Consider the following 27,618-nt stretch of genomic DNA (forward strand, 5'->3'; position numbering starts at 1 on the left):
GCAGCATCATGACTCTGCCGGAGCGCAGTGTTTCTGGGGTCCCGGCCTCACTTATTACTGTGTAAAAACACAACTTTATAGCCTTATTCACTGATTTAGGTGAAGCGGGATCATATGCTATGGAGAAAGTATTTTATGGTTTTCCCTGTGAGTTGTTCAGTTTCAACTTTAGGTTATTTACAGTTCCCTTTACTTGTTTCTAGCTAACGTTAACCGTTAACTTCCGTTAGCTCGGTTAGCCGTGCAGCTAGCTGAGTCAGCCACGGGGTCCCAGGAGCCAAACCCGGCAAGAAAACCACCTCGGTAAGTAAGTACAAGTTTATTCATGTAGCACCTTTTAAACCCTAGCTTACAAAGTGCTTTACAACAGTATATAATAGTTAAAAGAAAATAACACATAAAACAGAATAGGGTACATGACTCAAGCACAAAAACAAAGAGATCAGCTGTGACTTAAAATATCCAAGGGAGTTTGCTGACCTGACTCCCAGGGTGAGGCTGTTCCACAGCCTGGGCCCCAGGACAGCAAACGCACAGACCCCTAGTGTTTTCAGTCGTGAACGAGGTACGACTAACAGAGGACCTGAGAGGCCTAGCAGAGGTATAAGGCATTACGTTAGTAGCTCACTAATATATTCTGGAGCAAGATTATTCAAAGGATTAGAAAGGAGGAGGAGGATCTTGAACTGAAACCTAAATTTAATCGGAAACCAGTGTAGTGACATCGGAACCGGGGTGATGTGAGAGCAATATGAGGTCTTGGTGAGTAATATAGCTGCAGAGTTTTGGACTAACTGCATCTTGGCTTAGGCAGGAATACAGAGCATTACAGTAGTCTAGGTGAGAGGACACTAAAGCATGGATAACCATTTCCAACTGCTGGAAAGATAACAGATAACATTTTTGCAATATTCCTCAGGTGAAAGTAACAGGACTGAATAACTGTCTTGACCATAGACTGTATAGCTCGTAGAAAAGGTTTCAGTCTAAGTCATCTGGACACTGTTTTCGGCTCCCATCCGGAAGTCATTCTCAATTGTGAAAAAATGGGATGGGAACTCAGAAATTTAAGCTACTCTGTGTTGCATAAGCCCTGCCCTCAGGAAGGAGTCTACCTGAGTATCTGTTGATTAGCTGGTTTCATCTGACACTAACCCCGTCCCATAGACTGTATATAAAGCAGTATAGGTCATAAACCCCGCCCCCTCCATGTTAGCGGATGGGACATGAGCCAAACTAAAAACTCAAAGTACACGTGAAATACATTTTTTCCAAAGATGGTTTCTGTCATTATAGGTAGTTCTTATCATGCTGATGTATGTTCAAGTATTCAATTGTCTGATAAGTTTGGTTTTAATTAGTTATTTGATGCTATTAAAAGGGGCTGCACGTCATGATTGACAGCTGAGCTCTGCTCGCGATTGAGTCGGCCAGGTGTATGGGCGGGACCTCAATACCTCGACTCCAACCCCGATCACTACTGCGCAGACTCTGGTTCCAAATGACGTCACCAGCGCAAGATGGCAGCGCCCCCATCCGGGATAATTTGGCTTCATTTTTGTACAGTGGGAGGAAGTGGAGACCAGTCATCCATCTTTATATACAGTCAACGTTCTTGACGTGTCTATCAAATTTCAGCTGATAGTCAAAAATGACGTCTAGGTTTTTGGAGAAATGAACCACAGTGTTTGAAGATGTTAGAAGAGACCTCATCTGGGGCGAAAACTAGAACTTCAGTTTTACTGTGATTTTAGTTGAAGAAAATTATGAGATATCCAGTTACTAATCTGAGCCAGACACTAGTGCAGAGTAGTTAAATTTGAGAGATTGCTGTTAGCTGTTTGCGAGATAGCTGTTTCATGGAGTAGGGTATCTCTTCAGACCGGAGACTTTGAATGGGAGGGGTAACTGTCAATCATTTTTTAATTTGGCCAATCAGAGGCTTACAATCCTCTGTCAATCAAAAACTAATTTCACCCATGGGAACAATGACAGCTGGCTAGCTAGCTAGCTAAAGAGGTGAAGTAACTTAATGAGCTGGCATCTGGGCTCCTAACCTGTGCTAACATGTATGGCTCATCCGGTTGTGCCTTAGCTACTTTATTAAATGTCACATAACTAACAAAATAGCTATTTTATGTCAATTTACTTCAAGTGACAGCTTACTTGAAAACCGATGAGCGTCTACGAGTAAGAGTGCGCTCAGCGCTGTTGTGCCCCCCTTCCTCCATGATCCCAGGTTGTATTTTTACAGTGAAATGAGCTTAAGATCATGCTGTTACCACAATTTATTAAACATATAGGTAACGTATTAGTTTTAACCTACCATAAAATCCTGCCCACTGTGTTGTGCGAACTTCTGACCGCAAGAGATGGATCCAGAAAACAGACAATGGAAGAGCAGAAAAATGAATGAACCATCAGCTGGGTCAAAGTAACCCAACCAGCTGTTCAACTGTGAATGAACCCCTACAACCCCTTTGACCCAGCATAAGCAACCCAGCAATGTGTTTAAAGGAACAACCCAGCACTAAAATATATTAACAGGTTGTGCAGTAATGTAGTGGTTGTGTGTATGTATATATGTACGTGTGTGTGTGTGTGTGTATATATATATATAAATAAATAAATAAAATAAAATAAAAACAGAGAATGTATATAGGCCCACATATCATGACTTCCTTAGCCATTGAAGAAATTAAATTTCCTTGTGTGTATCTGAATCAGTTTATTACCAAATAGTTTTTTACATACAATAAATTTGGTATTTTGGTGCATAACAATAACCATAGTAAGAGAAAATAAGAATAAAAATCAAGTACTGCAAAAGTCAAGAATCATAAATAGACATTTACAGTAAAAAAATATATAAAATATGTTTTTAAAATGAAAAGATTCCATAAGCTTTATTTTTTTCTAAAAGATAGTATACTCAAAGTGATGCATGGTGAATGTCAGGTGAGAGTCTAAAGCTGTAAAACAGTTCACACAGAGCAGCAGTTCAGCACAACCCTGTTTTATATGAGCACAACTCACCAGGAATTTGACCCTCTGCCAGTGAAAGGAGTGCTCACAAGTTGTTCATTCGATGACACGCTCACACAACCAGGCACATCCACCCAAACAAAGAGCCTCTTCTAGTGGTAAGTCATGCCACCTTTGATTAATTGATGATCCATCTTAACATAAGTCAAGCATCAATCCACCTATTATTGAGTTATCTATTGAGGTATTATTTGTCATGGCAAATAGTGGTCTTGTTAAAACTAGCTAAATTAAAGTTAAAGGGAAGGTTCACCCCAAAATACATATTTTTCCTCTTACCTGTAGTGCTTTTATCCATCTAGATCGTTTTGGTGTTGAGTTGCCAGGTTTTGGAAATATCGGCCATAGAGATGTCTGCATTTTTTTTATATAATGAGACTATATGGCACTCGGCTTGTGGTGCTCAAAGGGCCAAAAAATACATTTGAAAAACTCAACAGCAATGTCTCTTTCCAGGCGCTTTGAGCACCACAAGCCGAGTGCCATATGGTCTCATTATATTAAAAAAATGGAGACATCTCCACAGCCGATAGGTTATCTTCAAAACTCGGCAACTAGACTACAATAACAACAATAACTACTCAGAACTTTTACTTAAGCAGTAACACAGTACAGAAATACTCTGTTACAAGTAAAAGTCATTAGATTTACAACTTTACTTAAAGTACAAAAGTATTAGCATCAAAATATACCTTAAAATATACCTATATTTACCAAAAGTAAAAGTACTCATTTTGCAGAATAGCCCGATTCATAATAATGTATGTTATATTATTGGATTATGATTATTGATGAATTAATTTGTACATCACTTTAATATTGCAGCTGGTAAATGTGGGTTAAATTTATTTATATATTTTTTTTTTATATAGTACTTTATATACTGCTGGGTAGCTTGTGAATTTCCCCCTGGGGATCAATACAGTCTTATTGATATAATAACATCATCATTTATTTGTTAATTATATTTTGTATTATTAATCAGAATCTGGAAAGTAACTAAAGTTATCAAATACATGTAGTGGAGTAAAAAGTACAATATTTGCCTCTGAATTTTAGTGGAGCAGAAGTATAAAGTAAATGGAAATACTCAAGTAAAGCACAAGTGCCTCAGAATTGTATTTAAGTACAGTGCTTGAGTAAATGTACTTTCTACCAATGATCAGTTCACAGTAGTGCCTCAGCAGAGCGTGGGATGAGAGAGAGGATGTCACTGACTGACAATAACCTCAGTGCGCGGTGCATCAGCACTAAACACATCCTGCAGCATTTCAGCGTTTGCGCATGAGTAGACCGGACCCTCTGGCTGTCATGTGATGCTGTGGTGTGGTGGCTCTGCGTTTTCATCTCTCATGGCAATTGGCTGAGACTGATCTTTCTATAGAGTAGTGATGGCACACATTTTGTGAAGTCATGTGAGCATCTACTACTACTCACGTGATATACTAAGCCACATGAAAATTAAGAAGATAATCACCAAATAGCATCGTTTAAATTGATGTCATGTGCATAAACAGACACATTTTTTCCATTTCGAAGTGTATCTGAATATCTTTTTCTCAGATTTCTTAAATAGAACTATCTTATTATAAATACAGTTAGTGGTTAAAAAAAAAATCATGTTATTTTCATGTGAGGTTAAATGTAAAAAAAAAAAAAAGTCAGCTTTCACATTTTAAGGGTCACCAAAATCTTTGTTGTTTTTACACCTTATATTTTAATGAGTTTGAGTAGGAAATTTTTGTGTTTTTCTCACTCCTCTACTTGAATTACTTGACCTATTGAACAGTGAAGGTGGGGATTTTAGGGGAAACTGTGTAAAGGAAATTCCTTTGGTCTCATCCACCAGTGAGACTGTTTTATATATATATATATATATATATATATATATATATATATATATATATATATATATATATATTATATTTTTTTTTTTTTTTTTTTTTTTTTTTTTTTTTGAGTATTTGATTAATGATTTTTTCTATGGGTATCAATGGCAACTTACTCTCATTTGGAGTTACCAACAGGTTCAAGTGTAAAAATGCTGTGACAGCTGTGAATCCCCACCCACACTTCCTTCACAGAGACAGGCACGTTTACACAGGGTCATGACCTGTTTTTCACTCAGTGTTTGCCAACAGTGTTTGCCAACAGCAAATATTTCTATTATGGGCAGTTCTTTAACCCCAAAAGCATAATATGGCCTCTTTAACACCATAACATTGTTTGCAAACTTAATTCTAGCTATGAAAATCTAAGGTGTCAGCCTAATTGCACAACTTAACAAGCCAATCCTGTACTTCCAGTTCTTTAGAGTCGTGACCTGATATACAGGGTACTAAAACAAAGAAAAGCATCTCTAGAGCGGCAACAACTGCAGGATGACAAACTTAACTCTGAGACTGAGTGAAAGCTTCTTGGTTGTGCAGTGACCCACTTGTTTAGATATATTTAATACTGCTGTGATGCAGTCACAGTCATGTTTTTATTTTAATTAGAAGCTTTAGAATCCATTGTTACTGTTTTGTAGCGGTGGAGCATGTATTCAGATCCTTTACTTAAGTAAAATACCACACTGTAAAACTATTTTGTTACAAGTAAGTCCTGCATTGAAAATGTTACTTAAGTATTTAAGTATTATTAGCAAAATGTACTTAAAGTATCAAAAGTACTCAATGCAAAAAAAGGCCCCTGTGACTGTTACATTGTTAAATATTGTATCAGTTTATTGTAATTGAAGACAGGGAAAAGCAGCAAATACTCACATTTGAAAAGCTGGAACCTTGAAATGTTTGACATTTTTGCTTTGAGAATTGACAATTTACCAAATAGTTGCTGTTTCAATTTCTTTCTGATCGACTGATTAATCGGTTCAGCTCTAATTTTGTATGCAGTTGGGTAATTTACAGTAATCTATGACAGTGCATCATATTTTATGAGCTCATTATATGTATTGTGCATATGTAACATTTTAATTTGTAAAGTAAGTATGATAAGTAGTAAATATAAATGTTGCACATCTATTGTAGTAGAAGTATAAAGTGGCATGAAATGAGTGAATGTACTTACTTTCCACCACTGCTATTTTGAAGGTTTGGAAGAGGCCTTAGAGCTGAAACAATTAATCGATTGGTCGACCGACAAAATTAGTCTGCAACTATTTTGATAATGGATTAATCCTTTCAGTAATTTTTCCAAAATGAATTTGCTTTTTCCAGCCTCTCCAATATGAGGATTTGCTGTTTTATATTATTGTAAACTGAGTATCATTTCGTTTTGGACAGTTGGTCGGATAAAACAAGTAATTTGAAGATGTCACCTTGGACTTTTCCCACAATTATTTATTTAAAAGACAAAACAATTGGTCGATTAATTGAGAAAATAATCTTCAGATGATTCAATAATGAAAATAATCATTATTTGCAGCCTTAATGGGTTTCCAGTGGCTAAAAATGAAGGAAGATAAAAAGAAGAAGGAAGATCAATGTGTAATATTTTAAATAATGTAGGTCACAGGATGTGGGCGTCTATGCAGTGTGTATAAGAATGATTTCAGTCAGTGGAAAGTCATAAAGACAACCCAGCACAGCTGCACTTCTAATCTGGCCTCAGAAACGTTTGCATACAGTTTGCCCGACAGTAACCCCAGTCTGCATATCTGCAACGTGTTTTAAATGTGTGTATGTGTGCATGGGAGTATCTCTGTAGGGGGATGGGTTTGAGTTTCATAGCATCATCCGTCAAGAGTGAGCGTGTCCTCAGAGCCGCTTCCCCCATCCGATTCATTAGGTTTGCTTGGCCTTATATGGAAAATGGGTCTTGTGGTGTGAGCAGTTTTAGCCAATCAGGTTGCTTTGGGGTGATGCTGGGAGGGGGGAGAGTGTGTCTGGAGGAAGCTGGCTGGCCTGTCTGGGTGGGGTTTTCAGGGGGTGGGACCAACCAAGCCGGCTAGTGTTTGAAAATGAATGATATGCTGCTCAAGTTGTAGAAACAGTGGACAGCTGGCGTATTTGTGTGTGTGTGTTTTAGCGGCAAACTGAAACCACAGCATTTACAGAAAGGGAAAATAAAGCGGACTATTCCAGAGAAAACCTTTACTACAAACCGGGAAAATAATTAGTTTCCAGCAATGCAATGTGAGTACCTCAATTTACATTTATATTTCATGTAGCTGAGATGTAGTCCTTTTACACTGAGCTCCAGCTTTCACTCAGGCAGATCAGGTTTGGTAAGAAACCGGTTGGGGATGATCCCTGAGGAAACAGCTTGCTTATATGTAAGTTTCATGTATGATACTACAGATTTTATATGAATTAAGATCAGTTAATTCCTCTGGTTTTATGCCATAGTTTGATTTCCCCTGTTATCATTTGGCTTAACCATTCCCTGACATTAATTCTACAGTTGTACTTAAATGGAGCTAATTTTTAGCCTGATCTGAGCACAGCTGTAATTCACAGTATTTAATCTGTAAATATCAAGAGAGCTGAAGGGTATGGCTCAATCACCCTCTACACAAAATGTGGATAGCTGCTGGCTTCGAAAAAGGGTGTAACCCAACTGGCAGATCTGTGTGAATTTGCCAGATGACATTAAAGGGATGCATTTAAAGCCTTGCCCCATTTTATTTAAATGTCCTCATTAGCTTACAAATATTTGAAAATTAGATTAAAAAATGTTGAGCTTGATGTGGTAACTGTATAGAGAGGATGCTGAGGATTACGCCCAGTCGTAAAAAAAAAAACTGCTCTACTGGGTACTGTTCAGAGGCAGCAGATGGCTGAGGATGTGGATCGTTCAGACGATGTATTGATGGAAAAACAATTTCTCTCACTTGTGTTTTGAGCGACAACATTAGGTTCAGACAGTCAAGTGGAGATGGCTGTTATCTTTTGAGATCTTCTGAGAACAGACACAAAACTGAAAGCAGGGGTGGGGTTTTGTCTGTTGAGTTTGACAGGGGATTAACCTAGTTTGCAGTGATGGTATTGTGTTGGGGAGAGTCCCTTGTTTGGATTTAAGCATTCATGTTTTTGCCTGAAGATGGGTTTGTGATAGACACATCTTCTACATTAATTCTCCAACTGTTGAATTTGTCCTTTCTGAATCAAACAGCTGTTGCTACACACGACTCTGCTCTACATTCATAATCCTCTCCTGATTGCATGAAAACAGTTGCAATAATGATGTCAGTTTGCGCAGTGCTAAATCCATCAGATAATTCATCCATTAACACATGACAAGGAAACTTTACAAAAGCATGCAAGAGGGGATGCAAAAAATGTTTCCTGGGCTAAAAGGAATATGAAAGAGGTGCTCCCAAGTAGAGCTGAAATGCTTAGTCAGTTAATTGATTTGTTGAGCGACAGAAAATTATCTCTGATAAGTCATCATTTGAGGCATTTTTCAAGCAAAAAAGACAAATATTTGCTTGGTCCTCCAGCGTGGGTTCTGGGATTAATTATTTTCTGACAATTAATCGATCAGCAGGTTAATCTCTACTGAAAATAATCATTAGTTGCATCCCTACTTCCCAAGAGACCTTGGTTTTGCTTTTGGTTGCTGAGGAGTTCAAGTGAAGGGGAAGCCCACAAACATATGTCATGGGTGATATCAGTGAACAACAGCACTGGACAAATCTGAAAGTGATAGTTTACCACACCAGGCAGGAGATTTTATTTTTGGGCTAATCATGGACGAATAACTCCGTAACCCTTGATGACGAATGATTCATGCTGTAAGGTATTTGTCACTACTGACAAGAAGTAGGGCTTGTCACACTAGAGCTAAATCAGAGGCATGCATCTCTAATCAAGATCTAAACGTGTTGGGCTCGTGTGATGATAGCTCATCAGACCAAAATGGTTGTAAAGGAAGAGGGGGAAATAAAAAGGGGCCAGGAAAGAAATGGCCTTAGGGGTTTTTCCAGTCTGATGTTTGAGGCTTTATTCGTCCAGACTTGGAGGCTACAAGTGACTGAACCATTTCTCAAGATCAGTGTCATGCCCCTCAACTTTCCCATCCCTTGACCCCCCTGCTTGAAGACCAAAACAATGACAGAGCCTAAAGGAATAAGAGAGAGGGGGTGGGTGGGTTATTCCATATCTGCCTGCCTCCACCCTCAACTTAACTCCCTTTAATACTTCTGGAAACCCACATCCACTTACAGCTGTGTCCTTGAGGAATCTGCAGCTGCATTGGAAGGAAGAGGTGAAATAAAATGGCAGCTTTGCCTGTGTCCATGTGAGCAGCGGTGAGATCACCCTGTGACATCTGTTTCCTTGGCTCAGAGACCTTCAGGCGTCCGTAGGACTCCGTAACGAAGTCTCCTCAGGGTCAGCTGGCCACATGACTGAAGTAGGATTGATAGTTAATTTATGTGTTTATTTATTTTATTTTTTTACAACTGTGATCATGACAGTTTGGCACTTTGAGGTGATGGCTGAATGTCAGGAATGCTCCTGCCATTTTAGATGGAAGGTGTGGTTGGCAAATACGTGTCAAACTCTAAAGCGTGATGGAAAATATTTTCATTCCTACCCTGTGACTTACCTGGAGCCTGTTTCTTTCAACTTTCTCCAAGCCCAATTGTCCCTGACATGTGAGTCATGATATGCTGCTGCCACAATAGGCAGACGAAGCCGCTGGTATGTGTTTTCAGCCCCCTTAAATAAACAGGCCAGCATCAGTTCAGACCTGTGATTTACCAAAGAGGGGGCTTGAATGAGAGGGAGTGTCATGGAGGTCTGGGTTTGATGGAGGCCGAGCGGCGATGGTTTATTGTTTAGGAGGCTTTGACGTGTTTCCTGTGTTGAGGTAATGGCAAAGGCAGAAAATGATTCTCCCTACATCTCTTTTGAAAAGGAACTGATCACTTTTTAAACACTGTAACACCATGTACACGATGCAGGATAATTTAGCTTTGTCCATCTTTCGTACCCTCATATCTGAACATATGGTTTCATAATCAGATTTAGTTTAATCTACATGACTTTCATTGGATTTTGAGAGGATGGAGCAATGGAAATGGAAACAAAAGGCGTTTTGTGGACCAAGCAGTAAAAAGGCAATCCATTATTTGCCGCTAGACAATGTTATCTGTAGCAAGACTTTCTACTTCGCCACACTGTTGCCATACAACTCAATTTTGTCAGCAGAACAGACGTAGTATCAACGAAGACAATGCTTGTTTAGCAGCTCATAAAGTCAGCTATAAAGGTTGATAATGGTCCTTGGAAGGATTTCCTGTCAGCATGTTTTGCATTTGTGCACATTACGGTTCTTCCTTCTGTTCTGTATTCATTCAGCAGAGGTCAGTCACCATATGTCATTAATATTTAGAGTCACTTATGAAATGCCAAAGTAACTGATTATACACTGCACAAGAGCCAAAACCAGGACCGGGTAACACCAACTACAACTGCTAGAAAAAGTAATGTGACCTGGTGCCAACAACACTCGAGTGTGAGTCTTGTGAGTACTAGAAGCTGCCGGCTGTCACACGTTGGTGTTACTGTCTTGCAATTAGACCGGGGGAGCAGTCCTTTTTTCTTTTTAAAGTCATAAGGCATCTTCCTTCTCAAACCAGGCTTGAATCTTACTCCAAAAGAGTGTTTGTGTCTAGTTTTCTTATCAAGAAAAAGGCACCCGCGCCTTGAAATAATGATCCCAGGTGTAAATCCTCGGTCGAGCTCTACTATCAGTTATCGTTTAACCGTTTAAGTAATTTTTTATGCAAAAACTCCAACCATTCTCTGGTTGTAGCTTCACAATTGTGACGATTTGCAGCTGTTCACTGTTTTTATATCAATGTAAACCGAATATCTTTAGGTTGTAGGCTGTTAGTTGGACAAAAGAAGGCATTTGATGACGTCACCTTGGGTTTTAGGAATATTTAACTGGCATTTTCCACAATTTTCTGACATTTTATAGACTAAACAAAACGATTAATTGGTTCATTGAGAAAATAATTGATGGACTAATCGATAATGAACATAATCATTAGTTGCAGTCCTATACTAAAGGATAATCACCAATGAATAGCTCAACAAGAAGAAGACAGATGAGATTTGGACATTATTAAAAAGGTCTAACATCAAACTTCTCGTTCAGTCCCTGAGGAGATTTTTTGTGATGCTGTTGTTGCCTTTTTGCAGATGCAACTGATACGATATTAGGATATGCTTGCACTACTTTGTGTATGCACAAGTGGCTTGTTTCTAGTTATCTTCTTCATCATCACATAACTTCACTTGTTGCGGATGCTTGTAAGAGATGTGCTTGTCAAATATACGGTAGCTAACAAGCCCAGTCACTCGTCTCTTTCAGTGACCGTGTGTGAGCCCACCGCCATGTCTGAAGCCGCGGTGATGGAGCCTCCCAGAGCAGGCGGCTTCCTGGAGTCATCCTGCGGTGCAGGAGACAGCGCAGCCTCCCTTGACGCCATTGTCTATAAGTATGTCCACACAAACACATCCAAGGCACCTTGACATCACTGTCTCGAGAGCTTTGGTTCCCAACCTGGGTGTTAGAAGATGAAAGAGGGCTCACAAGACGACCAATAAGTTAGAAAAGAAGAACAAACACATTTTTACTGCTCCATTAATGAATTTTTTATTTATTATATTTATCTTTGCTTTTTACTTGTAAAATACTGAATAGTTTTACTGCTTCCAACCTGAAAAATGATTAAAATTAAACAATTTTAGAATGTAAAAATCACCTTTTGATCTGCTCACAGAAATATGTAACCTGCAGTGAGGGCTTGTGAGTGAAGGATCACTGAGCCAAAAAGGTTGGGAACCACTGGTCAACATCTAGTCAGATGTTGTCTGGGATTGCAATATTACTAGCTTGATAGCTAGTTGGCAGAGCTTTTTCACAAGCATAGCATCATTGTCTTTCACTAAGATTTAAATATGATAGGGAAATTACAGGATGCAGGTGGCAGCCAAATATACCACCCAGGTAAAAGCTCCCGCACTCAGTAGTAGTTCACAAAAAGTTAGTGATCATGTATTCTCATTGTGTATAGGATTACATTCCTGTAAGTGTAATCGTAGTAGCTTTATCACCTTTGCTTTGTCCTTGAAGCTTTAATTTATTGCAATATATAATAATATAAACTTTACTTTGAAGCTATTATTGTGAGTATTTACAAGATCTACAGTTTAGATGAAGACATAGTATGTACTTTCAGGATGATGTTGAGTTTAACAGTTTTCCCCATATGACTCAGTGCAAGGCCAGGTTTCTGCCTCTGGTTTTCCCCCGAGGATGCGACAGTCACTTTGGGAACCCACTCTCCTGTGTTAAGTGACCTGTTGTATCCCTTTGCTTTTCCTCAGTGAGTCTTCAGAGGAAGAGTCCACAGGGGAAAGAGAAGAGGAAATTGGTGCACATGATGAAGTCAACAGCAACACCAAGACTACAAAGGTCCCCGCTGAACAGACCTCAAACACACAAACAGGTGAGGGAGGAAGAAAAGCCATCAGGTTGAATGTGTTTACTCTTTCTTCGTCCCTGAACTCTAACATTTGTGAGGGTGGTGCAGCCGGATTAAAATTATGATAAGCAATATACAGACACAACTGGGCTGTATTCGGAGTTGGATCCAGTCACTGTGTTGGCTCTAGTTGCTGAAGTCAGCATTAATGAACGTGTTTTTTCTCTGAACTTTTTTCCTGAGGAAGTGGGCCAAACAGAAGTGCCCACATTCTTTGGCAGAACAACTTGACTTTCCTTTTCCTGCCTTCAATCTGCACTTTGACATTCCTTCCTGTCTTAGTCACTGAGGGAAAAATCTCTTTGACTGTGATATAAGGCTTTCTTAAAATTTTAGTGATTCATAGTTCATTTAAATTAACAGGGACTACTTACGGGAACATTCATAATTACCATCAAGTCAGTGGAGTAGTAAATCTGTTAAATAGATTATTATATTAGTTTGGTACTGATAACCAGCTGTTGTGTTTGGTCATAAATCCACCATCATTTAGTTCTTCTCTCTGCAATATATGCATATTGAAAACATATTTCTTTCTTTCTGATTGTAAAAAAAACACAAGATGGAATTGTTTGCTTTCCCCTTTTCAAATCAAATCCACTGTTTATTACAACTTAGGTTTTATTTATGTAGCTCGGGCCATCGGTTACATTGCTTATGATAATTTTGTAGTCAACCAAGTAATTTCTGAGGTCTCTAAACTCGACAGCATCGCTTAAAACAGGTCCAGCGTGGAAAGAAACATGGTACACAGTAAGATGATCAGACAGGTTGTAAACAAGCCAACAGTTTAGCCCGATTATCCAAACCACTTTATTTTAAGGTGAAACCAAAGGTTAGTGCACTGAAAATGTTACTAATAATCCCTCACTGCACAGGAAACTGTGTGCACACACAACTGTGGCCAGTGTGGCTGTTAAACGTTGAACCAGGAATTAATTCTTCCAAAGAATTTTAACTGGCATGGGTGTTTATTTACAACCTGTATGATGATGTGACTGCTCATGCTTTTGACATCTCAGCAATTACTTACAATGATATCATAACCAATAGAAGAGTTGGCCAGAACTACAAAAATTAAACCCCATGTTGTAATAAACTGTGTTTTTTCTTTAACAACAATTTAAAACAATTTAAGATGTTGTTCTTAATGCACTATCATAACAACTCTTGGGGAAATTACATGTTTTTTTATTTTTAATAATAATGATAATACACGGTATTTATAGAGTGATTTTCAAGGCACTCAAAGACACTTTACATAACAAATTCAATCAAAGAACCTAGAAAACTAAAAAACAATACAGGGCATTTTGTGTTTCATGGGAGAAAGTTTGTTTCTCCAAAACAGTAAAATAGCCTGTAAGATTGGTATAATGGAGAGATAATATTGACTTTACTGTTTCAAAGAAAACTACATCCAGCCAACCTGAAGTAACGGCTTCATCACTGTGCATCCTGTGTGACTGTTGCCAAGGGCTTAGATCAGGATCGCTCATTTGCTCAGTGGCCCATGTTTGTTTGTAGCTTTAGTGTAGTACCAGACAGTGAGTGGCATCCCATCTAATACGACAAATACAGGGTGTCTGTTGCAACTCCCATGGAGATTATGGGAACAAGGAGATTCCAGTAGAAAGTTTAGTTCAGCATGAAAAGGAAATCTGTCATTGAAATCTCTTGAAAACCCTTTGCTTATTTTTTTGAATGTCTTATTTTCACATCTTCCAGTGAAAGCCCAGCGCCCAAATTCCCTGTCGGTGCCAGCAGCAGGAGAGCCCGGCCTGTGGACGTCACAGGGTGATGCAGAGGTGAAACTGAGGATGGGGGACTCTGGCCTGGCTGCTGAGACCCCTTTGACCGTCAACCAGATGTTCACCTCAGCTGTGGAGCGCTTTGGCGACTTTACAGCTCTGAGCTGGAAGGAGGGCGAGCAGCAGAAGAGCCTGAACTACAGAGAATACTACCAGACCTGCCGCACCGCTGCCAAGAGCTTCCTTAAGGTAGTTTTTATCTATTGAGTAATCTAGTATAAACAGCATCATATATGAAAGGATCATCTTTACAGTTGTATTCTAATTCTTCCTGTTTTTATTACAATAATCTTTGGGACGATTTTATCAGCGCAAACCACCAAAACCTCTTGCTTTTAAGTATTACTGATTTTCATGTCCATGGTGTGTATATTTTCAGCTTTCTCAGTAATAAATTGAATAACACATTAGAGCTAGTTGATTAATTGATTAGGTCGACAGAAAATTTATCTGCAACAATTTTGATAATCAATTAATCATTAAAGTCCATTTTTAAGCAAAAATGCCAAAGGCTCCAGCTTCTCCAATGGGAGGATTTGCTGCTTTTCTCTGTTTTTATATTGTCGTTAATTGAATGTATTTGGGTTTTGGATGGTTGGTTGGAAAAAACAAGACATTGGAATATGTCATCTGGGCTCTGGGAAAATCATAATGGACATTTTCCACAAATTTCTGACAGTCAATAATGAATGTAACTGTTGCAGCCCTAACACACACAGCGACAGGTGTTGCTTATATAAGTGTATTATTTCAGCTCTATCATTTGTTGCTTACACTGTCAGGTTTAATGGAAACCCAACTCAACCAAACCCACAACAGTTCAACATTTGCAGGTTCAATGCTGGAAAATTATGGCACAGCGTTGCACAATTAGAGAAATTCCTCAGGGTAGTCTCATTTCAAATATATAAAACCTCTCATTTACACAACACCTTAAAAGAGAGCAGAGAAATATCTGTAACAAGTGTATGCTCTTCACAGAGAAAAGCACTTTTGTTTTTATCCACCCTGAGCAGCAATTCTCCTTCAGTATCTAAAGGTCTAAGATGTCTGTTTTTCTGTTAAACAATCGACTTCTGTTGTCATTGTTTTAAAAAGTCTTGTGTCGGTGTATTTGATTTTATGCCAAGTCAGTCCAGGCAACACACGAGACAGCACGAAGGGCTAAAATGTCAGTGAGGCAGCTCAGGACAGGCCTCAGCTGTTCATACAGGACAGAGCACGTTATTGTTTATTGTGAAACCCAACACAGTTAATCAGCAAGGAAACTCAGCAGGGGTCATGTACACACACACATAGAGACATGCTTACACGTGTGTCTATGTGCTTAAACATATAAACTACCCTGAACCTGATGCCCCCACACATGCCCACACATGCTCCGCTTGTTTTCACACCCTCAATAGTAATAACAAAGCAGTCAGCGTTACGTTTCTATCTGCAGGAGTCGAGCTTCAGATTTCAAGACTCATATTATATTTCAACTACAGTTGTGAAAGAGAAAGACTTGTGAAAGACTTCATGAGTTATTTAAAAAGCTCACTGCATTGTTGAACTTGGTATCAGTTCCCATTATGGCAGTCTTGTGTACATTTGGCTGTATATCTGTTTCCATGGTAACAGCTGCCATGGCAATGCACTTGAAGCAACCCTGAGCTCTGATCACTCTGTAGAGAGATCTGCTGCTGGCAGTTCAAAACTCTTGAAATGTTTTTAGGAATAAAGACAAACTTTGTTTTAGACTAATTTCAGTGCATGTGTGAAAATGTAACTTTGAAAGAGTTTTATAAAGAAAAAATGTTTTTTGTTCTAAACTCGCAGAGGACAGTGTAAAGTTTCATCTTAAAACATGAAAATAAGCACATTTAATTTAACAAATGGAGGCAGTATTTACATTGTTTATTTCTCCAAACTGAGTTTAAAAAATTAATTAAAGAAGGGGCATTACAGAGGCTAAAGTGTTGGGCCATTTACCACATAAACTGCAATGTCATAAATGCCCCCCAACATATTTAAAAAGGAAATAAATAAATGAAAGAAAACTAACAGCCTAGAGAAAAGAGAGATCACACTGTGCCTGCAATGTCCCAGCTAAATTATAAACTGGAAATTAATGTGCAAGATATCCCAATGTTATTTCTAGGATTATTTCTTAACAACGTGTTATTTTGTTTATACTTAAAAGTATGTTTTGTCTTTCTCCAGCTGGGTTTGCAACGCTACCATGGCGTCGGCATCCTGGGCTTCAACTCCGCTGAGTGGTTCATATCTGACATTGGAGCCATTTTGGCAGGGTGAGTTTCATCTTCATCTCTGAATTTATGAGTTTATGTAACTGTCAGTGGTGAGCTCACTGTTGCCTCACTCACAGTTTCATTGCCAACTATGTGTATGTGTGCATGTCTTCCATAACTAAGTGGTGCAATCCCAAGACTTGAAATATAAGTACACCAGAACATAACAAGGTGTCATCCAGTGCAGCACGTATTCTCTTAGCTTAAAGACATCTTTTAATCTAGATTACAGCACTGTGTTAAACAGGAAGCTGATGAACTGCAGGGGTGGAAAGCAACTACATTTACTGAAGTACTGTACTTAAGTATAATTTTGAGGTACTTGTACTTTTATACTACACTACGTTTATCTGACAGCTGTAGTTAATAGTTACACATCATTGTATCAGAACTTAATTTTTTCTTCTTTTCTCTCTCATTAATCATCTCACGACCCCTCAGATTTATCTTGTGATCCTTTGGAGGGGCCAGACCCCTAGGTTGGGAACCACTGGACTAAACCTAACTATATATAAATGTATTTAACTACTTTACTTTTACTTAAGTACATTTTTAAATGCAGGGCTTTTACTTGTAATGTTTTGAGTACTTCTTCTACCACTGATGAATTATGCGCAGATCACATGAAAGTATTCACAAGCTTCTCTTCTGCGGTGCTTGCATAAATACTCAGCGTGGACAGCCCCAACAGAAATAAAACCATGTGCTTCATTCAGTGAGCTAAAAAGGGACCAAGACATTGACTCCATCTGAGAAACCAAAAACCCCTTTTAATTAAGAACCTAACCCATCGATTGGTCACGGCCCAAATTGTCTCAGTTGAGCTCCTTATATCTCCTAACATCTTCCACATGACGTTGGGGTTTTTCCACGCTGTCTCCCCAGTTTGAGTTGAGACATTTTCTATTTACTGCAATTCCTGTAAGGCTGATAAGAGGGAAATAAGTTTGGTCATACAGAAGATCAGTACATGTTGTACCTAAAACTCTTCTCTGGGAGCTGTAACACACATGCTGATCCTGTGTTTGTGGATTCCCCAGTCTCCCACACCTACTCTCTGCTCAGTGCTGATGCTGCAATAAGAATGTATTGAAAATATTGTCAACTAGTCAAACCAATCATGATGTTTGATCAACTTAGTAGCAGACACACGCTGCAGATAATGTTGCTGGAAAGCTGCTACAATGATGCTGCTAGGTAGTTTCTATTGTCCCATCTTCATGAGGAATGGGACAGTTTAAAAAAGAAGAGAATAAAGAAAGTTAGTGACGGTACTTAAGCTTTTTCACCTGAAGTCTCCTGCTTCCCTGTACAGACGAATGTAGGTGTGATCAAAGTTGAGTGCGCAAACAATGGGACATCAGGTCTCACTGTTATATCTCGTACAGCAGGTTTCTACATACAATATATCGGTAAATGTGAACGAGAAACTGCTAAGTCTGACTTGTCCTCTGTCTGTTGCAGTGGATTTGCTGTGGGCATCTACACCACCAACTCTCCAGAGGCATGCCAGTATGTAGCAGACAACTGCAGGGCCAGTATCATTGTGGTGGAGAACCACAAACAGCTGCAGAAGATCCTTCAGGTGAGATCAGAATGAGTGATACACTGCATATAAATACTGTGGACAACTATGAATTGAAGATATGAATACAAATAGTTTACATACCACAAATCATGTAGGAAATCTGTCTTCTGTGGATAAGACAGATACTGTGTCCCAAGTCCATACTAAATACTAATTGTTTACATTATATACCGCATTCTAATCTTTATAGTATACTGCTTTTGCAGTTAGCATAGAATAAATCAACACTTAACCAGTTTCTATTACCAGGAAATGAGACAATACTAGCCTATGTCACTGCCAATTAAACAGAAAGAGACAGCTAAATAAACAGTACTTATTTTAGTTTTTGGGAGTTTTTTTCCAGCTGTGAGCAACTCCTCCATTTCCTTTGTAGATGTCTACAGCACAACTCAAAAGTCAAGGTTTTTTTTAGTCTGCACATTGACTCTTCTGAGTAGAACTTTTTCAGTGTGAGCACACAAAAAATATATATTGCTATATACTGTATGTATGTTTTATTTACTTTTCTGTATCTATATCCTGTGCAGCACGTGCAGTATGGATTTGGGACACAACCGGAGATTTTTAATCTTTATTCTACATTTTAGACAGATGTTGTAGCAAGCCCTTGATCAATACAGTGTTTGTCTGTAGTTTAGAAATGGCACAAGTCTTCTTGTTGACCATTGCCTGCAGTTATGTACTCATTAGATTGTATTCTGTTTGTTCACAGGTTGAAGACAAGCTGCCACACCTGAAAGCCATTATCCAGTACAAAGATGCACTAAAAGAGAAGAGACCAAATCTGTACACAGTAAGCAAACAATCAGATGAATGTTTGTTGAACCAAGTCAATCTTTTCATGTTTCTCATAAACAAAGTCATTTTGTTTGTGCATTGTAGTGGGCGGAGTTCATGGAGCTTGGACGTGATGAGCCTGACGCACCGCTTGATGCGATCATCTCCAGCCAGAAGCCCAACCAATGCTGCACGCTCATCTACACCTCAGGAACCACAGGCCAGCCCAAAGGAGTCATGCTCAGCCATGACAATGTACGTTGCATGAGCCACGTGTGTTTTTACCTCTGAGGACAGTCAAGTGTCACATGTTTGGCTCCTGAGACTGACAGCAGAAACTCACTTCTGTCTTGTAATGTGTCTTGAAAGCGCAGATGCAGTTGACAGCTGAAAGCATTGCGCTGCTTGTTAGGCAGGTTTCTATGTAGGTATCAATCAGCAAAATGACTTCACCATTAGCACTGTGTGTTCGAGACAGTCCACATGGATAGATGTGCTGTAGTCCTGTTAAACCAGACTCATTAACTTGACACCCAGCTGTCTAACTGCTCCAAATTTGTTTTCATGTCTTTTATTGTTGTCAAAGTTCACTTAGACGTATAAAACACTGTGGTCATATACATTCACCGATGTGTCTGTCATTCTCCTTGTAAAACACGTCTCTATATAACCCCCCCAATACATAAAACAATTAAGATACATCATATTAACTATATTTCTCTCTCCTTCCCCTCAGATAACATGGACTGCGCTCTCCACCAGCCATCATGTGCGACTGACAGACGCCACTCAGACTCAGGAGACGGTGGTCAGCTACCTGCCGCTCAGTCACATCGCAGCTCAGATGGTCGACATCTGGGTCACCATGAGGGTCGGAGGGGCCACCTACTTCGCTCAGCCAGATGCACTGAAGGTGAGATACAGCAGTTAATGTGCTGAATAGTACACAAACACATAGAAACACAGAGAAATATTCAAATATTGAATTGTTTTCATAAAAAAAGGAAATGAAATTGAATGAAAACCAACACCAGTAGCTGCCAAATACGATTCATTAATGTATAAAATTTTATATATTTAGATAATAATCATACTAAGAGTTTATTTTATCCTGAGACAAAACCCAAACTGCTTCACAGAAACAGTATTCAAAACAATGTTTAGTGGAGAACTACAAACAAAAACAAACTGAATAAAATGTTTACAATAACCCTAAAACATTTAGAACAACAAAGACGTTTACAGGAATAAAATAGCAAACAAAACAAATAAGATTAAAAAAATGCAGGTCTTATTTAATAATTTCTTTTTAAATATACAAAGCCAGTTTTCCACTTGAAGATTGAGAGGGAGGGTACATAGTTTAGAGGCATAAAAACAGAAAGGATCAATTGAGTAGATCGTCATGAATGAGCCTGTCATCAAAAACTTGACTGATCCTTGAACCCTCCACCAATCATGTGCATCTTCCATAACGTGTCCTTTCTTGGGAATTGCAAGATTTTATCTGGGGTGTAAAAACATGTCTGGTGTGCTGAGCTGCTTATTTCTTAGGGCTTTTCATTTCAGCATCATCATCACCCTTACAAGTTCATGAGTGACAGATTACCATGAGTTCCAGTAAATAAATAAAGGGATATCCTGTGGGTGGACACCTGAGCGCTTTACATAGACATGAATAAGCTTCTTTTCATGCGATACTTTTCCAAGGTCTTTGCCTTGCATTGTGGGAACAGATTTCTATTTTTCTGCTCATTTCCTCTCCATGGGAGCTTTAAACTACATGTGATCTTTGTGTTCTGCTCTCTCTTATCAGGGCTCTCTGGTAAACACGTTGAAGGAGGTGCGTCCCACAGCCTTCATGGGCGTCCCACGTGTCTGGGAGAAGATGCAGGAAAAGATGAGGTCTATCGGAGCCAAGTCTTCGACAGTGCGCAGGAAGGTGGCTGCCTGGGCCAAAGATGTCGGCCTGCAGACTAATCTGACCAAGATGAATCAGTATGTGCACGTTTTACGAAATTGCAGCTTTATTTAGACATGGTTAAATAATTCCTTGTTCCTGTTTCTATGCTTTGGTTCTGTCTATTTACTGAAATGTTTGTTTGTGTTTTCCTGTTATTACTTCCCTCTTACATGAGCCCACTGTGATTGTAGAAATATTGTTCATACATGCATGCATGCATGGCATTTTTGGATATCTAGGCACCCAGAGAGACTTGAAAATAATTCATAAAATTGTGTGTCACATTAATTATCTGTTGGACACTAGATTTATGTGAGCCTGTTTAAGTCGTTACACAAAGTCTACAGTCTCTGAGAGGCTGTGCTTTGAGCCGAATGCTAATGTCGCCATGCTCACAGTGCTAATGCTAACATGCTGATGCTAAACAAGTGTAATATTTACCCTTATCACCATCTTAGTTTAGTGTGTCAGCATGCTAACATTTGCTAATTAGCACTAAACACAAAATACAGCTGAGGCTGATGGGAATGTCATTACTTTTACAGGTATTTGATAAATTTAAATTTTGACCTGATCATGGCGCTAGATGAAAAGTCAGAGGATCACCAAAGTTATTACAATTCATCCAGACTAGGACATGAATGGGTGTACAAACTTTTATGGCAATCCGTCCCATAGTTGTTGAGATAATTCAGTATGAGCCAAAGTGGTGCTAGCGTGGCTCAAAACGCTCACACTTGCTGTTTTTTGTCCCTCCTCAGAAGAGGAGCAGCTGGCCGCACACCGATCAGCTATCACATAGCCAAAAGGCTTGTGTTCAAAAAGGTGCGTAAGGCCCTGGGCCTGGACCGCTGCAATAAATGCTACACAGGTGCCGCACCCATCACTAAAGACACCCTGGAGTTCTTCCTCAGCCTGGATATTCCTCTGTACGAGCTGTACGGCATGAGTGAGAGCACCGGACCTCACACCATCTCCCTCCCTGACGCCTTCAAGCTCACCAGGTACTTTCTTTTTCTTTTTAGTGTGATTTGACACTGAATTTCCTTGACAAATCAGAGCCAATTAAAAAAAAAACATGTGCTTGGTGGTGAATTAGAAAGATGCTGTTTTGTCCTTCAGTTGTGGTAAAGAGATCCCGGGGTGCAAGACGAAGCTGCACAACACCGACGAGGAGGGAAACGGAGAGCTCTGCTTCTGGGGCCGTCACGTCTTCATGGGTTACCTCAACATGCCCGACAAGACGGAGGAGGCTCTCGATGCAGAGGGCTGGCTGCACTCAGGTGACCTGGGCAAACACGACCAGAACGGATTCCTCTTCATCACCGGAAGAATTAAAGGTACTTATTCTGTATTTCTTGTAGCGCTAGATAACACTCAGAACAGGTCAAGCTGTACAGGATCTAGGAGAGAGAGACTTAAATTCTCTTTTACAGCCTCCAGAAAATATGGATACAGTGTCCCGTCACATAGATTAAATCTGTAAGCCTTCTTTATCCGTGATTAATTAAACCTGTCTTGTTACTTAACCTGTGTCCTTGTGTTTCATTTTAGAGCTGATCATCACAGCAGGAGGAGAGAACATCCCCCCTGTTCCAATCGAGGATGCGGTGAAGGAGACAGTGCCACTGATTAGCAATGCCATGCTGATCGGAGACAAGAGGAAGTTTCTGTCGATGCTGCTCACCGTTAAGGTAAGTCTTAGAAATTGAGACCTGGAGCCCAGACGCATAGAACTCTGTACGCAGAAATATGCCTAGTCATTCTTTTCGTCAGATTTATAAAGCCGCACATACGCCTGGTTCTGTTTCAGCAGAGATCTCAATCATTGTAGAACTAGAGGCATATGCACAATCCTCGTTTCCACTCCTACAATTTGCCAGAAAATGGTCGTAGAAACGCACTTAATCACCCGTTTACATATCGATACTCCACCACTGGAGAGACCTGTCAGTGAGAAGAACGGCAATTTCAGATTGTACTGCGTGGGCGAGGTTCTCCAAGAGCACCAGAGGCTATTTATAGTACCCGAAATACACCACAAATTCATCACATGTACCTGTAAACCATCATCGTGGTGATTTCTCAGTCGTCAGACGGATGATCGATGATTAATTCGTAGATCTCATATTGAAACAGACTTTACAAAATGCTTCACAGTTGAGGATAAAATTATCATTGGAAATGATGGCTCACACGTAAATTAAGTGATCAAATTCACTCATAATAATAAGAATAATAATAATGAATGTGCCTTTGACTGTCCTTTTACAGAACGCTGTGTAGACTGCAAAATAACACTGAAATTGGTGAACAACATAAACAATGTTGCACTACAAGGTTACGGCTCTCACTTTATAGTTCATGTCCACCTTATCTCTAGAAAACTGTGCGTACGCCTGGTCTGAAGTGCACACAATCCTTTATACCAGTTATGTGTGGGAAATGGCGTATGCCTGGTTTTTATATGTACGTATTATTTATACATGTGGCCCCTGGTGTAGACTTTACAGCAGGCATGGTTCTGCTTGTCCACTTTAATCCTAGTTGAAGCAGGGCACTGTAGTGAGTAGGGAAACTGTACTCATGTAGATAACACAGCATGTAAAAGGCTCTGAGCCTTGTCAACATCCTATCTTTATACCTTTTTTATCTAATTTCAAAGAGTCAATATATCTGTCTTAACTGATGGCAAAAGGAGCAGCAGTGACAAGTGAAGACGTTTCTTTTCAGATGCTGCCATCTAGTGGGCTTTAAGGAAAACTGCAAGATGATAAAGACAGACCCAATAATGCTTTAAGCTGCATGGACAAGAAAATTTAAAATATTAGGCAATAAAATTAAACCTTTTAATTTTCCCTCTCCAGTGCCAGGTAAACGCTGAGTCAGGCGATCCAGAGGACGAGCTGACACCAGAAGCTGTCGAGTTCTGCCGGAAGCTGGGCAGCAACGCCACACGCGTCTCTGAGATTGCAGGCGGCCGAGACCGAGCGATCCACGCTGCCATCCAGGAGGGAATCAACAGAGTCAACGAGAAGGCAACCTCCAACGCTCAGCGCATTCAAAAGTGGATCATTCTGGATCGGGATTTCTCCCTTCCAGGAGGAGAGCTGGGTGAGTGGGATGGGAACGCGGGGTGTGCTGATCTTTATTTTAGAGTGCAGTTGACTCTGTAATTTCGGATATCTGAAGCCTGCAATGCGTGGACTTCACAATGGAGAGGCAAATGCTTGAAATATCCTTCCTGAGCCACTTGTGTGAGGAAAGGCATCATCTCAGTGTCACGTGGTGCAGGTCTGTGAGCAGCAAAATCAAAGAGTAATATTTCCTTCGAGTCATTTATAGAGAACTGGAGTGGTAAAACTCCCAAAACTGAAACCATTAGTTGATTGACAGAAAATGTATTAAATTTTTTTGATCATTAATTGTCATTTTTCAAGCAAAAACACTGAACTTTCACTAATTCTAGCCTCTCAAATGTGAAGACTTGCTGCTTTTCTGTCATACGATTTTATACTAAATGTCTTAGTTTTGTACTGTTTGGACACCTTGGGCTCTGGGAAATTATATCGGCCAGTTTTCTGAATTTTTATAGACAAAACGATTAAATCGACAAATAATAGTCAGGTTAAGTTGCAGCCTGAAAAACTATACTTTTTTTTTAAAAGCTAAAAAAATTTATTTAAAAAAAATCTGAAAAACAAACATTTGTTTGTGAACTTCGATTTTTCTTATTTCCTATGGCAATAATCATCTTTTGACCTCTTTATATCAGTGGTTTCCAACCTGCGGGTTAGCGATATCAATCAATCTCTGGTTTAATTGTAAATATAATCTACTACATTATCAAGAGTCAAATGTATTAGCTTACATTAGAATTTCAGTGGGAACTGGTCTGCGATTTATTTTTTCTGCGACTCAGGTGAGTGAACAGTTGTTTCACCTGCCAACCTTACTCACAAACTGAGCACATGTCGTCCCTGCTGGTGCATTAATGAATACATGGCTGCTATGAAGTGACCGCTTCAGTCTGTCAGATAATCAGTAACTCTCTTGGAAATAAATGAGCCGAGGCAGATATGACACACTTTAAATTTAAAATTACATCAACTTGCCATTTATGAAAATGTTTCCTTCATAACGTCACTGTGAAAATATTTCAACTTGTAGAAATCTGCCTTTAAACTGAACTCTGACCTTTAACTGCAGCTGGACCGAGTCTGTTAAACCTCAGGTGCAATGACCTCTAGTGGAGTTTAGGTGATTTCCACAGGACAAAGTAACTTGGTTTAGCCAGTTTAAACGACAGCTTCTGAGGTCAACATAATGCGGGTTTAAGAGGCCACGTGTTTAACTTTACTTTACTTGTCCACAGGCCCTACCATGAAGCTGAAGCGGCCGGTGGTGGTGAAGATGTACAAGGAGCAGATTGAGAACTTTTATAATGAACTGGCAACTCCAACGACCCCCGACAACCCGCTGCCTCCCAAATAGAGCTGCTCCTCCACCTGCAGGAAGGTCCAGGCTGTCTGGGTTAACATGCAGACACGCTCCACCTCATTTATCCAACCTGCCCCTGTTGCCATTCTTCTCTTGTAAAAATGTTTTTGATTGCCTTAAGTTTTGATCGTTCTGTCTTGGTTTACATTTGTGGGTGTTGTACAAAAGGAAAAGCAAAAATAAGAAGCCATTGTAAAATAGCTTTATGATTTTAAAGGCAAATTCAACTATTTATTCAATGAACGGTAATATTGGCTAGATGAAATAGCTGCAGCTGTATGTAAGAAAAGTTGTTTATTGCACTGCATTACTTGAGTTGAAGAGAGAATCAAAAAAAATTATAGGATGTTTTCAAAAGGAGTTTTGTGTTTTTGAACATGTTTTTCTGTATTTATTTTTGGTTTGCCAAAGTTTACGTGGGCCAAATGAGCTTCAAATGAAGGAACATGTCTAGAAAAGACTTCATATGAAATTCAGCAATCATGTTTACTGGCCTTTTTAAATGTGGTGGTTTTTCCTCAGTAAGTAATCATTTATTTTGTACATGTCTTCAAAGTTGTCTGCAAAGGTAGTTGCAGAGGTGTATTGAAATCTCTCTCATAACTAAGCATCCAGATTTTGTTTTTCATGCTGTAAAAACGTCACTGAAGCCATATCTATTGCCTTTTGTAACTAAAGTCAGATTTGTTCTGTATGCTGACTCATTGCACCCTACACACCTGCCTGGTCCTGTTGAAATGTTTTCCAACAGTCCTTCTGTGTGTAGACCTGTTGCGATTTTGTGTAATATTGTAAATACGTTTTTGCCTACATCATCTTTCGCTTCTTTATTTAATTTTATTTTTTCAGTTAATTTTTCTGCCATTTATTCAGCAGCCCAGAAATCTCATGCATACTTTTTTGCACTCAAACATGGAACATGTGTTAGAGGAATGAAAAATGTACCTAAATTATATTATATGTAGGTTTATGGCAAATATATCAACTGCATTAGACTTGTCCTCATTGGTCTGTTGCCATCTTTTAAGCATCACATATAGAAAATGATCAGCTGCTCGAGGTTTTGATTTGGTGACCATGTCTTCAGCCTCTCCTTGAAGACATTTCCAAAGATCCTATCTTGTATATGAAGTAGTTGTGTGTGTGTGTGTGTGTGTGTGTGTGTATATATATATATATATATAAATTAAAAAGCATATCAAAAGGTATTTGTAGCTCTCTGATAGTTCAAAGTGAAGGTTTGGCAGTTATGGTTTGTTCAAACTAACTGAAGATCAGGGTAAACAAAACCGAGCAATGTGTGTGTATAAAGTTAAATAAGGAAATGATGGTGATTCAGTGTGTCAGGGTGAGTGAGTTTCTTGCTGTCTTGAATTAGTACAAACTTCATAAAGCCAATAATAGCTATTCAATGCATAAAATGATAGTGGAACAGTTTAACAGCCTGTATCGAAGCTTTTGAATCTAAAGGGTTGTTATTTGATGGTTTAATTACAGCACTTTATCATTACGAACTATTTTATTTAAATGTTATTCAGTAAAAGCCTTAAACAGTTCAGCAAGAACTCACAAGACCGCAGACAGAAACTGGATTTACCTGACCCTAAAGAGCTGTTATTGGTGTTGTGAATAATAATCAGGGTTGAAAGATGGAAATGTGCATGACGCCGCAGGAGAAGAGCGAAGCGGGCCTGTGAATGTTTGTGTGTTTGATCAGTTATGGAATAAAAGTTTATTAAACTAATGTGCGGAGCTTTTGTAGTTCTTCCATCTTTCTTTTGAGTGTATGTTTTGTTTTGTTTTTTTAATTTAATGTAAAGTGTCTCAGATCAGTGCTGGAAGGTTTACTCTGAGCTTTAACTTTACAATACCGCGGTGCAGAAATACTCTGTTAAAAGTAAAGTCCTGCATTCAAAATGTGTATCAGCATCAAAAGGAACTTAAAGTACCAAAAGTAAAAGTACTCATTATACAGAATGAGTCCCATATTAGAATAATGGATATTATATTATTGGATTATAATTATTGATGCATTAATATGTTCATCACTTTAATGTTGCAGCTGGTAAAGGTGGAGCTAATTTTAATTACTTTATAAACTGCTGGGTAGCTTGTGAGTCGCCCCCCCCCCC

The 27,618-nt window shown here is 39.2% G+C and overlaps 1 protein-coding gene across 4 annotated transcripts; it reads left to right on the forward strand.

The window, feature by feature from the left end:
- On the forward strand, positions 1-27,230 carry acsbg2 (acyl-CoA synthetase bubblegum family member 2). 4 transcript variants are annotated; one of them, XM_044199791.1, is made up of 15 exons: positions 1-307; positions 11,374-11,500; positions 12,393-12,514; positions 14,279-14,550; positions 16,567-16,655; positions 18,120-18,240; positions 18,959-19,039; positions 19,129-19,278; positions 19,760-19,936; positions 20,840-21,021; positions 21,748-21,990; positions 22,109-22,326; positions 22,541-22,680; positions 23,854-24,100; positions 25,362-27,230. In XM_044199791.1, coding segments are annotated over exons 1-15 (2,289 nt in total). In that variant the 5' UTR covers positions 1-306; the 3' UTR covers positions 25,481-27,230. The 4 variants fall into 4 exon arrangements, with proteins under 4 accessions (XP_044055726.1, XP_044055727.1, XP_044055723.1 ...); XM_044199792.1 differs by having other exon boundaries at positions 1-303; XM_044199788.1 differs by lacking the exon at positions 1-307 and adding an exon at positions 3,074-3,143.
- The last annotated feature ends 388 nt before the right edge of the window (positions 27,231-27,618 follow it).

Source organism: Siniperca chuatsi, linkage group LG6 (assembly GCF_020085105.1).
Source record: "Siniperca chuatsi isolate FFG_IHB_CAS linkage group LG6, ASM2008510v1, whole genome shotgun sequence".
In the NCBI taxonomy this organism is placed as follows: Eukaryota; Metazoa; Chordata; class Actinopteri; order Centrarchiformes; family Sinipercidae; genus Siniperca; species Siniperca chuatsi.